The 15,614-nt window shown below is 41.2% G+C and overlaps 1 protein-coding gene across 1 annotated transcript in view; it reads left to right on the top strand.

Moving 5' to 3' along the window:
* The window catches only part of EPS15L1 (epidermal growth factor receptor pathway substrate 15 like 1), a 732,190-nt gene that overhangs the window by 74,628 nt on the left and 641,948 nt on the right, over positions 1-15,614 (top strand). The window contains exons 2-4 of the mRNA XM_053700047.1: positions 214-255; positions 504-593; positions 1,428-1,475. Coding sequence (XP_053556022.1) covers positions 214-255; positions 504-593; positions 1,428-1,475 — 180 coding nt within the window. The remainder of the gene's footprint in view (positions 1-213; positions 256-503; positions 594-1,427; positions 1,476-15,614) is intronic.

The raw sequence follows: 15,614 nt of genomic DNA on the forward strand, positions 1-15,614 counted from the left end.
TGGAAAGTTTTTTATTTTTTTAAAAAAATTTTTTGTCACAAAAGACATTAAGGGTTTTATATCAATTTAAGAAAAAGTATAAAACATATAGAACACTAGGATACACGATTATTCTCAGGGAAACAAAAACACTTCTTATGCTCGGACCCTCCTACCTTTTTAACACTGCCCACGTCTATTTTCTCTAAGTTTATTTATATTTTCTTTTTACAGTTATCCAGTGGCAATCCATTGTATGAAACCTATTACAAGCAAGTAAGTATATACATTACATTTCTAAATGGTTACATTTACAACTTGTGAGTTTTCTCACTCTTCTTTTTAGTGTATTACCTACACAATTCATGATGATTTGCAGTTTTTGTGCATTTCATTCTTAGACTTTAAACTGTCTAATTTTGTTGTAGTCTTGTCTTGTCTTTCTATACTGTAACCCATGTATAGTGCTGCTTAATCTGTACTCACATTGAACAAGATATACTAATAATAATCATGTCCGGCAGGTGGATCCTTCTCACACTGGACGGGTGGGACCAGCAGAAGCTGCTTTATTCCTCAAGAAGTCCTCTCTTTCAGATATTATCCTTGGGAAGGTAGGTTCTGCTGTTTAACTTGGAGTTATATTTGGAATTAGTTGATAGTTTTAATAGAAGGCTTTTTTGTAAATAGATCAATTCTGACTCTCTTGTCCATAAAAGCAAATTAATTTGTAGATCTGTACTTTAAAATATTTAACATTAGTTTGTAAAAATGAATGTCAAATATGGCCGCAGGTAGCAGCTTTCGTCTATTTTCTGGGCCCAATGTATTCATATAATAGTGTAACGCACAAAGATCTGTGCAAATCCAGATCTTCGTGTGTGGCACTTTAGAATAAATTCGGCTCTGAAAATAACCAAACACTGCTACCCACTGCCATATTCGATATTCGTTAATGCAAACAAGTGCCGAATATCTGTAAGTGCACAAGTCTATTAATTTGAGACATGCCATAAAGATAACTCTTATTGTTTGTAAAGTGGGGAGATATTCCTCAGTGTATTGGTATGAATATAGCAAAATAAAGCAGGTGCTGTGCTTCCAACCGATGAGTTATTATTTATTGCATACATCATGTTTGAAAAATGATAAACAATTGTTCCCTGGATATTATAATATAATTTAGAAGGGACTATCTGACCTCAGCATTAAGTTTTGCTTTAAAGTTTTTGTATGACCACCCTTTGCCTTCAAAACAGCATCAATGCTAGGTACACCTGCCTAAACGTTTTGCACAGTAGTATGTGTGTGTATGTATTTATGTATGTGTGTATATATAATATAAATATAATGTACTTGGAAGTGTGTACTATTTTAGTGGTATGTTAAGTGGTGATAGAGTAAATAGAATAAATGTCTGACATTTAATCTCTTGTTCCTTGCTTTAGATTTGGGACCTGGCTGATCCTGAAGGGAAAGGTTTCTTAGACAAACAGGTAGATGTGCTCACTTAATAACTGTGAATCAGCAAATGAGACACACTTTAAAGGGATGTTAAACAGTATGAGATTGTAATATAAAATGTTTAATTGTGTAGTTAAAAAACAACAACTTTGCAATATGCTCAGTGGTGGTTCTAGAAATTCATATTTAGGGTGCCTAATGGGGAGGGGGGGGCTAACCAAGGTGGTGAAGACACATCACACATAATGTATTGAGCCCTTTGCAGCTCAAAGAGGTTGCTACACGTACATTTAGAGGTGCATATCACCCCTCAGCACCACTGAATATGCTTTCATTATTTATTGTCCCTTTTTCTTGTAATTTAACTCTGAACATTGTTGGTTTTCTAAATTCCACTGAGTTTCTGTAAAGTAATGAGTGAACTTAAGTTGCCCCTTATATGTTTCCGCCAGTGCCGTATTTAGGTTTTGTGCTGCACTAGGCACTCAAAATTCTGCTGCCCCCCCCCAAAGGTTTTAGTCCATTTTCTCCCTTAATATTTTTTTGGGTCAGTGTGTAAAATCCTTTTCTCCAACATAGGTGTGTCCGGTCCACGGCGTCATCCTTACTTGTGGGATATTCTCTTCCCCAACAGGAAATGGCAAAGAGCCCAGCAAAGCTGGTCACATGATCCCTCCTAGGCTCCGCCTACCCCAGTCATTCTCTTTGCCGTTGTACAGGCAACATCTCCACGGAGATGGCTTAGAGTTTTTTAGTGTTTAACTGTAGTTTTTCATTATTCAATCAAGAGTTTGTTATTTTCAAATAGTGCTGGTACGTACTATTTACTCAGAAACAGAAAAGAGATGAAGAATTCTGTTTGTATGAGGAAAATGATTTTAGCAACCGTAACTAAAATCCATGGCTGTTCCACACAGGACTGTTGAGAGCAATTAACTTCAGTTGGGGGAACAGTTTGCAGTCCCTTGCTGCTTGAGGTATGACACATTCTAACAAGACGATGTAATGCTGGAAGCTGTCATTTTCCCTATGGGATCCGGTAAGCCATGTTTATTACGATTGTAAATAAGGGCTTCACAAGGGCTTATTTAAACTGTAGACTTTTTCTGGGCTAAATCGATTGATTATTAACACATATTTAGCCTTGAGGAATCATTTTATCTGGGTATTTTGATATAATAATATCGGCAGGCACTGTTTTAGACACCTTATTCTTTAGGGGCTTTCCCAAAGCATAGGCAGAGTCTCATTTTCGCGCCGGTGTTGCGCACTTGTTTTTGAGAGGCATGGCATGCAGTCGCATGTGAGAGGAGCTCTGATTCTTATAAAAGACTTCTGAAGGCGTCATTTGGTATCGTATTCCCCTTTGGGTTTGGTTGGGTCTCAGCAAAGCAGATACCAGGGACTGTAAAGGGGTTTAAAGCTTAAAACGGCTCCGGTTCCGTTATTTTAAGGGTTAAAGCTTCCAAAATTGGTGTGCAATATTTTCAAGGCTTTAAGACGCTGTGGTGAAAATTTGGTGAATTTTGAACAATTCCTTCATGTTTTTTCGCAATTGCAGTAATAAAGTGTGTTCAGTTTAAAATTTAAAGTGACAGTAACGGTTTTATTTTAAAACGTTTTTTGTACTTTCTGATCAAGTTTATGCCTGTTTAACATGTCTGAACTACCAGATAGACTGTGTTCTGAATGTGGGGAAGCCAGAATTCCTATTCATTTAAATAAATGTGATTTATGTGATAATGACAATGATGCCCAAGATGATTCCTCAAGTGAGGGGAGTAAGCATGGTACTGCATCATTCCCTCCTTCGTCTACACGAGTCTTGCCCACTCAGGAGGCCCCTAGTACATCTAGCGCGCCAATACTCCTTACTATGCAACAATTAACGGCTGTAATGGATAATTCTGTCAAAAACATTTTAGCCAAAATGAACCCTTGTCAGCGTAAGCGTGGCTGCTCTGTTTTAGTTACTGAAGAGCATGACGACGCTGATATTAATATCTCTGAAGGGCCCCTAACCCAATCTGAGGGGGCCAGGGAGGTTTTGTCTGAGGGAGAAATTACTGATTTAGGGAACATTTCTCAGCAGGCTGAATCTGATGTGATTACATTTAAATTTAAATTGGAACATCTCCGCATTTTGCTTAAGGAGGTATTATCCACTCTGGATGATTGTGAAAATTTAGTCATCCCAGAGAAACTATGTAAAATGGACAAGTTCCTAGAGGTGCCGGGGCTCCCAGAAGCTTTTCCTATACCCAAGCGGGTGGCGGACATTGTTAATAAAGAATGGGAAAGGCCCGGTATTCCTTTCGTCCCTCCCCCCATATTTAAAAAATTGTTTCCTATGGTCGACCCCAGAAAGGACTTATGGCAGTCAGTCCCCAAGGTCGAGGGAGCGGTTTCTACTTTAAACAAACGCACCACTATTCCCATAGAGGATAGTTGTGCTTTCAAAGATCCTATGGATAAAAAATTAGAAGGTTTGCTTAAAAAGATGTTTGTTCAGCAGGGTTACCTTCTACAACCCATTTCATGCATTGTCCCTGTCACTACTGCCGCATATTTCTGGTTTGATGAACTGCTTAAGGTGCTCGATAGTGACTCTCCTCCTTATGAGGAGATTATGGACAGAATCAATGCTCTCAAATTGGCTAATTCTTTCACTCTAGACGCCTCTTTGCAATTGGCTAAGTTAGCGGCTAAGAACTCTGGGTTTGCTATTGTGGCGCGCAGAGCGCTTTGGTTGAAATCTTGGTCGGCTGATGCGTCTTCCAAGAACAAGCTACTAAACATTCCTTTCAAGGGGAAAACGTTGTTTGGTCCTGACTTGAAAGAGATTATCTCTGATATCACTGGGGGTAAGGGCCACGCCCTTCCTCAGGATCGGCCTTTCAAGGCAAAAAATAGACCTAATTTTCGTCCCTTTCGTAAAAACGGACCAGCCCAAGGTGCTACGTCCTCTAAGCAAGAGGGTAATACTTCTCAGGCCAAGCCAGCTTGGAGACCAATGCAAGGCTGGAACAAGGGAAAGCAGGCCAAGAAACCTGCCACTGCTACCAAGACAGCATGAAATATTGGCCCCCGATCCGGGACCGGATCTGGTGGGGGGCAGACTCTCTCTCTTCGCTCAGGCTTGGGCAAGAGATGTTCTGGATCCTTGGGCGCTAGAAATAGTCTCCCAGGGTTATCTTCTGGAATTCAAGGGACTTCCCCCAAGGGGGAGGTTCCACAGGTCGCAGTTGTCTTCAGACCACATAAAAAGACAGGCGTTCTTACATTGTGTAGAAGACCTGTTAAAAATGGGAGTGATTCATCCTGTTCCATTAAGAGAACAAGGGATGGGGTTCTACTCCAATCTGTTCATAGTTCCCAAAAAAGAGGGAACGTTCAGACCAATCCTAGATCTCAAGATCTTAAACAAATTTCTCAAGGTCCCATCGTTCAAGATGGAAACCATTCGAACTATCCTTCCTTCCATCCAGGAAGGTCAATTCATGACCACGGTGGATTTAAAGGATGCGTATCTACATATTCCTATCCACAAGGAACATCATCGGTTCCTAAGGTTTGCATTCCTGGACAAACATTACCAGTTCGTGGCGCTTCCTTTCGGATTAGCCACTGCTCCAAGGATTTTCACAAAGGTACTAGGGTCCCTTCTAGCGGTGCTAAGACCAAGGGGCATTGCAGTAGTACCTTACCTGGACGACATTCTGATTCAAGCGTCGTCCCTTCCTCAAGCAAAGGCTCACACGGACATTGTCCTGGCCTTTCTCAGATCTCACGGCTGGAAAGAGTTCTCTATCCCCGTCAACAAGGGTTCCCTTCTTGGGAACAATTATAGACTCCTTAGAAATGAGGATCTTTCTAACAGAGGCCAGAAAAACAAAGCTTCTGGACTCTTGTCGGATACTTCATTCCGTTCCTCTTCCTTCCATAGCTCAGTGCATGGAAGTGATCGGGTTGATGGTGGCGGCGATGGACATAGTTCCTTTTGCGCGCATTCATCTAAGACCATTACAACTGTGCATGCTCAGTCAGTGGAATGGGGACTATACAGACTTGTCTCCGAAGATACAAGTAAATCAGAGGACCAGAGACTCACTCCGTTGGTGGCTGTCCCTGGACAATCTGTCTCAAGGGATGATGTTCCACAGACCAGAGTGGGTCATTGTCACGACCGACGCCAGTCTGATAGGCTGGGGCGCGGTCTGGGGATCCCTGAAAGCTCAGGGTCTTTGGTCTCGGGAAGAATCTCTTCTACCGATAAATATTCTGGAACTGAGAGCGATATTCAATGCTCTCCAGGCCTGGCCCCAGCTTGCGAGGACCAGGTTCATACGGTTTCAATCAGACAACATGACGACTGTTGCGTACATCAACCATCAGGGGGGAACAAGGAGTTCCCTAGCGATGGAAGAAGTAACCAAAATTATTCTTTGGGCGGAGTCTCACTCCTGCCACCTGTCTGCTATCCGCATCCCAGGAGTGGAAAATTGGGAAGCGGATTTTCTGAGTCGGCAGACATTGCATCCGGGGGAGTGGGAACTCCATCCGGAAATCTTTGCCCAAGTCACTCACCTGTGGGGCATTCCAGACATGGATCTGATGGCCTCTCGTCAGAACTTCAAAGTTCCTTGCTACGGGGCCAGATCCAGGGATCCCAAGGCGGCTCTAGTGGATGCACTAGTAGCACCTTGGACCTTCAAACTAGCTTATGTGTTCCCGCCATTTCCTCTCATCCCCAGGCTGATAGCCAGGATCAAGCAGGAGAGGGCGTCGGTGATCTTGATAGCTCCTGCGTGGCCACGCAGGACTTGGTATGCAGATCTGGTGAATATGTCATCGGCTCCACCTTGGAAGCTACCTTTGAGACGAGACCTTCTTGTTCAGGGTCCGTTCGAACATCCGAATCTGGTTTCACTCCAGCTGACTGCTTGGAGATTGAACGCTTGATTTTATCGAAGCGAGGATTCTCAGATTCTGTTATCGATACTCTTGTTCAGGCCAGAAAGCCTGTGACTAGAAAGATTTACCACAAAATTTGGAAAAAATATATCTGTTGGTGTGAATCTAAAGGATTCCCTTGGGACAAGGTTAAGATTCCTAGGATTCTATCCTTCCTTCAAGAAGGATTGGAAAAAGGATTATCTGCAAGTTCCCTGAAGGGACAGATTTCTGCCTTGTCGGTATTACTTCACAAAAAGCTGGCAGCTGTGCCAGATGTTCAAGCCTTTGTTCAGGCTCTGGTTAGAATCAAGCCTGTTTACAAACCTTTGACTCCTCCTTGGAGTCTCAATTTAGTTCTTTCAGTTCTTCAGGGGGTTCCATTTGAACCCTTACATTCCGTTGATATTAAGTTATTATCTTGGAAAGTTTTGTTTTTAGTTGCGATTTCTTCTGCTAGAAGAGTCTCAGAATTATCTGCTCTGCAGTGTTCTCCTCCTTATCTGGTGTTCCATGCAGATAAGGTGGTTTTACGTACTAAACCTGGTTTTCTTCCAAAAGTTGTTTCTAACAAAAACATTAACCAGGAGATTATCGTACCTTCTCTGTGTCCAAAACCAGTTTCAAAGAAGGAACGTTTGTTGCACAATTTGGATGTTGTTCGCGCTCTAAAATTCTATTTAGATGCTACAAAGGATTTTAGACAAACATCTTCCTTGTTTGTTGTTTATTCAGGTAAAAGGAGAGGTCAAAAAGCAACTTCTACCTCTCTCTCTTTTTGGATTAAAAGCATCATCAGATTGGCTTACGAGACTGCCGGACGGCAGCCTCCCGAAAGAATCACAGCTCATTCCACTAGGGCTGTGGCTTCCACATGGGCCTTCAAGAACGAGGCTTCTGTTGATCAGATATGTAGGGCAGCGACTTGGTCTTCACTGCACACTTTTACCAAATTTTACAAGTTTGATACTTTTGCTTCTTCTGAGGCTATTTTTGGGAGAAAGGTTTTGCAAGCCGTGGTGCCTTCCATTTAGGTGACCTGATTTGCTCCCTCCCTTCATCCGTGTCCTAAAGCTTTGGTATTGGTTCCCACAAGTAAGGATGACGCCGTGGACCGGACACACCTATGTTGGAGAAAACAGAATTTATGTTTACCTGATAAATTTCTTTCTCCAGTGGTGTGTCCGGTCCACGGCCCGCCCTGGTTTTTTTAATAAGGTCTGATATTTTATTTTCTTTAACTACAGTCACCACGGTACCATATGGTTTCTCCTATGCAAATATTCCTCCTTAACGTCGGTCGAATGACTGGGGTAGGCGGAGCCTAGGAGGGATCATGTGACCAGCTTTGCTGGGCTCTTTGCCATTTCCTGTTGGGGAAGAGAATATCCCACAAGTAAGGATGACGCCGTGGACCGGACACACCGTTGGAGAAAGAAATTTATCAGGTAAACATAAATTCTGTTTTTTTATTTTTCATAATTCAAAAGAAAATGGGCTAGCAAAACACTTGCATCTCATACCATTGCCTCCCTGAGAGAAGGTAGAGAAAAGAAGGGGATGGGAGAAAAGGGAGGGAAAGGAAAGAAGGAAGGGAGGGAGAAATAGAAAAGTGGGGAGGGAGAGGAGAAAAGGGGAGAGGAAGAAGGGATCGAAAGGCGTGAAAGAAGGGAGCAAGGGAGGGGGAGTTGAGAGAAAGGAGGAAGGGAGGGAGTTGAGGAAGGGAGGGAGAAAGGGAAAGAAGGAAGAGAGGAAGGGAAGGAAAGAAGAATGCACTTTGAAACAATCACTGACCTTCACATGCAACAAAATACAGTAATTACCATCATTCAAGTAATTAAACTTTTTAAGTGTTCATTTACCATTTACTTTGTGGGTTCATGAATGCAGAGAAAGCTAGCTATTAGTAGCTAACATATATTAGCGCTGAGAGTTTATGATTAGATGTCACAAGCTGATCTAAGCAGTGCAAAGACGCATCCAGTCTGTTAGTTACAAAGACCTGCAATAAGCACTGCGCTCACAGACCCAACAAAGCTGACAAGGGGAGGCAGCATATTGGCACAAGGTCTTTTCCTCCAGCATCACCTTGTAAGCATATCTCCGGGCAAGTTTCTCACCAAGAACGCTTCCACTGCAAAAATGCCGGCGTCTCTATATGAAGCAATGGTTTAAAGGAGCACTGCCTGTGAAGAGCGACTTTAATTAGCACACGTGCCTTGTCTTCTCTGTAAAAGCCTGCACTTTATCGCTCACTGCACTGTGTGCTGGCTTTTAGAGAGAGGATAGGGCAGATGTGCTGCCCCTCCCAAATCTGCTGCACTAGGCACCGGCCTTGTTGGCCTTGGCCATAATACACCCCTGGTTTCCGCTGCTGAAGACATTTAGGGACAGATATAGCTTTGTTTGCACAGAGATATATAGAAAACATGGCAGCTCCCATTACTTTATAGAAACTAAAGTATGTTATAGAGACTAAACCTTTACAATTATGCTTTCAATATTTAAAGGGACATGAAACCCAATTTCTTTCTAATGACACAGTGAGTCCACGGATCATCATTAATTACTGTTGGAAATATCGCTTCTGGCCAGCAGAGCAGAGCTGTTAAGTATCACTTCTCTTCCCACAAACCCCAGTCATTCTCTTTGCCTCTAGTGCAAGGAAGAGGTGAAGTAATTAGGTGTCTGATAAAGATTCTATCAAGATTTTTTGTTTTTAAAGTTAGAGCAGGCTTGCTCTGACCTTCCATCACAGTCTGGGTATAGCCGTACTCCAGGTTAGTCTCTTCAGTAGGGCAGTGGTGGCTTTAAAACCGTTAGGAACTTGTAAAGATGGCTTTTACTGAGTTTTCCTGACATGTTGCTGCCCTGGCATAGAAAGCCTGAGTAAGTTTACTCTGTCTTTCTTTTTTTCACAGGTCTCTGTGAGGAGTGGCATCCTCTCAAGCCGGGTGAGCTGTCCTCCTGCCGGACGGCTAGATGCAAGTAAGTGTTGGTCTTCTATGTTTGGGGGACATGCACTTCTGATGTTAGCTTATACTGCATATTTTTTGGGACACCTATATATCCTGTGGCAGGATATCATAGGCAGGACGCAGGCACTCAAGTTATTTACGAGACTATGGAACTTAGTTCAGAGGTTTGTTTTTAATAATCCTTGTGGTGATTTAACTCTGTGTGCATAGGAACTTAAGGAGATAAGTGCATTTTTATTATTTATTATTATTTATTTATATAAGGGTGGAGAGTAATGTTCAAATCACCTTTAATATGTGTTACAGCACTTTTTTTTACTGTCCTAGAGGTTCAAGAAACGCTTAGGTTTCTTATGTAATCAGCGGGTGATGCTGAAATTTCTATTACACAAGAGACGTGCAGCTGAGTTGATTGTGCACAATTTCTGTGGAGTATGTTTGTTTCCGCCCTCATCTTCTTCTCTTGTATGGCGGATAAGAACGGAGTTTACTTGCTGAAGATACGATGCTTGTTTTACTAAGAGCTGGGCTTTTTAATATTTAAGCTACTTTACCGTAGAAACACCACTGGAAAAAATGTGAAAACTGAGATTTCTTTCATGTAATTAGCAAGAGTCCATGAGCTAGTGACGTATGGGATATACATTCCTACCAGGAGGGGCAAAGTTTCCCAAACCTCAAAATGCCTATAAATACACCCCTCACCACACCCACAAATCAGTTTTACAAACTTTGCCTCCTATGGAGGTGGTGAAGTAAGTTTGTGCTAGATTCTACGTTGATATGCGCTCCGCAGCAGGTTGGAGCCCGGTTTTCCTCTCAGCGTGCAGTGAATGTCAGAGGGATGTGAGGAGAGTATTGCCTATTTGAATGCAGTGATCTCCTTCTACGGGGTCTATTTCATAGGTTCTCTGTTATCGGTCATAGAGATTCATCTCTTACCTCCCTTTTCAGATCGACGATATACTCTTATATATACCATTTCCTCTACTGATTCTCGTTTCAGTACTGGTTTGGCTTTCTACTACATGTAGATGAGTGTCCTGGGGTAAGTAAGTCTTATTTTCTGTGACACTCTAAGCTATGGTTGGGCACTTTTATATAAAGTTCTAAATATATGTATTCAAACATTTATTTGCCTTGACTCAGGATGTTCAAACATTCCTTATTTCAGACAGTCAGTTTCATATTTGGGATAATGCATATGAATAAATCATTTTTTCTTACCTTAAAAATTTGACTTTTCCCTGTGGGCTGTTAGGCTCGCGGGGGCTGAAAATGCTTCATTTTATTGCGTCATTCTTGGCGCTGACTTTTTTGGCGCAAATTTTTTTTCTGTTTCCGGCGTCATACATGTCGCCGGAAGTTGCGTCATTTTTGACGTTTTTTTGCGCCAAAGGTGTCGGCGTTCCGGATGTGGCATCATTTTGGCGCCAAAAGCATTTAGGCGCCAAATAATGTGGGCGGCTTTTTTGGCGCTAAAAAAATATGGGCGTCACTATTGTCTTCACATTATTTAAGTCTCATTATTTTGTGCTTCTGGTTGCTAGAAGCTTGTTCTATGGCATTTTTTTCCCATTCCTGAAACTGTCATTTAAGGAATTTAATCAATTTTGCTTTATATGTTGTTTTTTCTATTACATATTGCAAGATGTCCCACGTTGAAGCTGAGTCAGAAGATACTTCTGGAATATCCCTGCCTGGTGCTGGAGCTACCAAAGCTAAGTGTATCTGCTGTAAACTTTTGGTATCTGTTCCTCCAGCTGTTGTTTGTACTGTTTGTCATGACAAACTTGCTAATGCAGATAATATTTCCTTTAGTACTGTTACATTACCTGTTGCTGTTCCGTCAACATCTAATACTCAGAGTGTTCCTGATAACATAAGAGATTTTGTTTCTAAATCCATTAAGAAGGCTATGTCTGTTATTCCTCCTCCTAGTAAACGTAAAAAGTCTTTTAAAGCTTCTCATTTTTCAGATGAATTTTTAAATGAACATCATCATTCTGATACTGATATTGGTTCTTCTGATTCAGAGGATTCTGTCTCAGAGGTTGATGCTGATAAATCTTCATATTTATTTAAAATGGAATTTATTCGTTCTTTACTTAAAGAAGTCCTAATTGCATTAGAAATTGAGGATTCTAGTCCTCTTGATACTAAATCTAAACGTTTAGATAAGGTTTTTAAATCTCCTGTAGTTATTCCAGAAGTTTTTCCTGTCCCTGGTGCTATTTCTGAAGTAATTTCCAGGGAATGGAATAATTTGGGTAATTCTTTTACTCCTTCTAAACGTTTTAAGCAATTATATCCTGTGCCATCTGACGGATTAGAATTTTGGGACAAAATCCCTAAGGTTGATGGGGCTGTCTCTACTCTTGCTAAGCGTACTACTATTCCTACGGCAGATGGTACTTCCTTTAAGGATCCTTTAGATAGGAAAATTGAATCATTTCTAAGAAAAGCTTACTTGTGTTCAGGTAATCTTCTTTGACCTGCTATATCTTTAGCGGATGTTGCTGCAGCTTCAACCTTTTGGTTAGAAGCTTTAGCGCTACAAGTAACAGATCATAATTCTCATAGCATTATTATTCTTCTACAACATGCTAATAATTTTATTTGTGATGCCATCTTTGATATCATTAGAGTTGATGTCAGGTATATGTCTCTAGCTATTTTAGCTAGAAGAGCTTTATGGCTTAAAACTTGGAATGCTGATATGTCTTCTAAGTCTACTCTGCTTTCCCTTTCTTTCCAGGGTAATAAATTATTTGGTTCTCAGTTGGATTCTATTATCTCAACTGTTACTGGAGGGAAAGGAACTTTTTTACCACAGGATAAAAAATCTAAAGGTAAATTTAGGTCTAATAATCGTTTTCGTTCCTTTCGTCACAATAAGGAACAAAAGCCTGATCCTTCATCCTCAGGAGCGGTATCAGTTTGGAAACCATCTCCAGTCTGGAATAAATCCAAGCCTTTTAGAAAACCAAAGCCAGCTCCCAAGTCCACATGAAGGTGCGGCCCTCATTCCAGTTCAGCTGGTAGGGGGCAGATTACGTTTTTTCAAAGAAATTTGGTTCAATTCTGTTCACAATCTCTGGATTCAGAACATCGTTTCAAAAGGGTACAGAATTGGCTTCAAGATAAGGCCTCCTGCAAATAGATTTTTTCTTTTCCGTGTCCCAGTAAACCTAGCGAAGGCTCAAGCATTTCTGAAATGTGTTTCAGATCTAGAGTTGGCTGGAGTAATTATACCAGTTCCAGTTCTGGAACAGGGGCTGGGGTTTTATTCAAATCTCTTCATTGTACCAAAGAAGGAGAATTCCTTCAGACCAGTTCTGGATCTAAAAATATTGAATCGTTATGTAAGGATACCAACATTCAAAATGGTAACTATAAGGACTATCCTGCCTTTTGTTCAGCAAAGGCATTATATGTCCACAATAGAGTTACAGGATGCATATCTGCATATTCCGATTCATCCAGATCACTATCAGTTTCTGAGATTCTCTTTCCTAGACAAGCATTACCAGTTTGTGGCTCTACCGTTTGGCCTAGCTACAGCCCCAAGAATTTTTACAAAGGTTCTCGGTGCCCTTCTGTCTGTAATCAGAGAACAGGGTATTGTGGTATTTCCTTATTTGGACGATATCTTGGTACTTGCTCAGTCTTCACATTTAGCAGAATCTCATACGAATCGACTTGTGGTGTTTCTTCAAGATCATGGTTGGAGGATCAATTTACCAAAAAATTCATTGATTCCTCAGACAAGGGTAACCTTTTTAGGTTTTCAGATAGATTCAGTGTCCATGACTCTGTCTTTGACAGACAAGAGACGTCTAAAGTTGATATTAGCTTGTCGAAACCTTCAGTCACAATCATTCCCTTCGGTAGCTTTATGCATGGAAATTCTAGGTCTTATGACTGCAGCATCGGACACGATCCCTTTGCTCGTTTTCACATATGACCTCTTCAGCTCTGTATGCTGAACCAGTGGTGCAGGGATTACACAAAGATATCTCAATTAATATCTTTAACACCGATTGTACGACACTCTCTGATGTGGTGGACAGATCACCATCGTTTAGTTCAGGGGGCTTCTTTTGTTCTTCCGACCTGGACTGTAATTTCAACAGATGCAAGTCTGACAGGTTGGGGAGCTGTTTGGGGGTCTCTGACAGCACAAGGGGTTTGGGAATCTCAGGAGGTGAGATTACCGATCAATATTTTGGAACTCCGTGCAATTTTCAGAGCTCTTCAGTCATGGCCTCTTCTAAAGAGAGAATCGTTCATTTGTTTTCAGACAGACAATGTCACAACTGTGGCATAAATCAATCATCAAGGAGGGACTCACAGTCCTCTGGCTATGAAGGAAGTATCTCGAATTCTGGTATGGGTGGAATCCAGCTCCTGTCTAGTTTCTGCGGTTCATATCCCAGGTATAGACAATTGGGAAGCGGATTATCTCAGCCGCCAAACGTTACATCCGGGCGAATGGTCTCTTCACCCAGAGGTATTTCTTCAGATTGTTCAAATGTGGGGACTTCCAGAAATAGATCTGATGGCCTCTCATCTAAACAAGAAACTTCCCAGGTATCTGTCCAGATCCAGGGATCCTCAAGCGGAAGCAGTGGATGCATTGTCACTTCCTTGGAAGTATCATCCTGCCTATATATTTCCGCCTCTAGTTCTTCTTCCAAGAGTAATCTCCAAGATTCTGAAGGAATGCTCGTTTGTTCTGCTGGTAGCTCCAGCATGGCCTCACAGGTTTTGGTATGCGGATCTTATCCGGATGGCCTCTTGCCAACCGTGGACTCTTCCGTTAAGACTAGACCTTTTGTCGCAAGGTCCTTTTTTCCATCAGGATCTCAAATCCTTAAATTTAAAGGTATGGAGATTGAACGCTTGATTCTTGGTCAAAGAGGTTTCTCTGACTCTGTGATTAATACTATGTTACAGGCTCGTAAATCTGTATCTAGGGAGATATATTATAGAGTCTGGAAGACTTATATTTCTTGGTGTCTTTCTCATCATTTTTCCTGGCATTCTTTTAGAATTCCGAGAATTTTACAATTTCTTCAGGATGGTTTGGATAAAGGTTTGTCTGCAAGTTCCTTGAAAGGACAAATCTCTGCTCTTTCTGTTCTTTTTCACAGAAAGATTGCTAATCTTCCTGATATTCATTGTTTTGTACAAGCTTTGGTTCGTATAAAACCTGTCATTAAGTCAATTTCTCCTCCTTGGAGTTTGAATTTGGTTCTGGTTGGCTCTTCAAGCTCCTCCGTTTGAACCTATGCATTCGTTGGACATCAAATTACTTTCTTGGAAAGTTTTGTTCCTTTTGGCTATCTCTTCTGCCAGACGAGTTTCTGAATTATCTGCTCTTTTTTGTGAGTCTCCTTTTCTGATTTTTCATCAGGATAAGGCGGTGTTGCGAACTTCTTTTTTTACCTAAGGTTGTGAATTCTAACAACATTAGTAGAGAAATTGTGGTTCCTTTATTCTGTCCTAATCCTAAGAATTCTAAGGAGAGATCATTGCATTCTTTGGATGTTGTTAGAGCTTTGAAATATTATGTTGAAGCTACTAAGAATTTCCGAAAGACTTCTAGTCTATTTGTTATCTTTTCCGGTTCTAGGAAAGGTCAGAAGGCCTCTGCCATTTCTTTGGCATCTTGGTTGAAATCTTTAATTCATCATGCTTATGTCGAGTCGGGTAAAACTCCGCCTCAAAGGATTACAGCTCATTCTAATAGGTCAGTTTCTACTTCCTGGGCGTTTAGGAATGAGGCTTCGGTTGATCAGATTTGCAAAGCAGCAACTTGGTCTTCTTTGCATACTTTTACTAAATTCTACCATTTTGATGTGTTTTTTTCTTCTGAAGCTGTTTTTGGTAGAAAAGTACTTCAGGCAGCTGTTTCAGTTTGAATCTTCTGCTTATCATTTAAACTTTATTTTGGGTGTGGATTATTTTTCAGCGGAATTGGCTGTCTTTATTTTATCCCTCCCTCTCTAGTGACTCTTGCGTGGAAAGATCCACATCTTGGGTAGTCATTATCCCATACGTCACTAGCTCATGGACTCTTGCTAATTACATGAAAGAAAACATAATTTATGTAAGAACTTACCTGATAAATTCATTTCTTTCATATTAGCAAGAGTCCATGAGGCCCACCCTTTTTTGTGGTGGTAATGATTTTTTTGTATAAAGCACAATTATTCCAATTCCTTATTTTTTATG

The sequence above is a fragment of the Bombina bombina genome, chromosome 2, assembly GCF_027579735.1.
Source record: "Bombina bombina isolate aBomBom1 chromosome 2, aBomBom1.pri, whole genome shotgun sequence".
Classification (NCBI taxonomy): domain Eukaryota; kingdom Metazoa; phylum Chordata; class Amphibia; order Anura; family Bombinatoridae; genus Bombina; species Bombina bombina.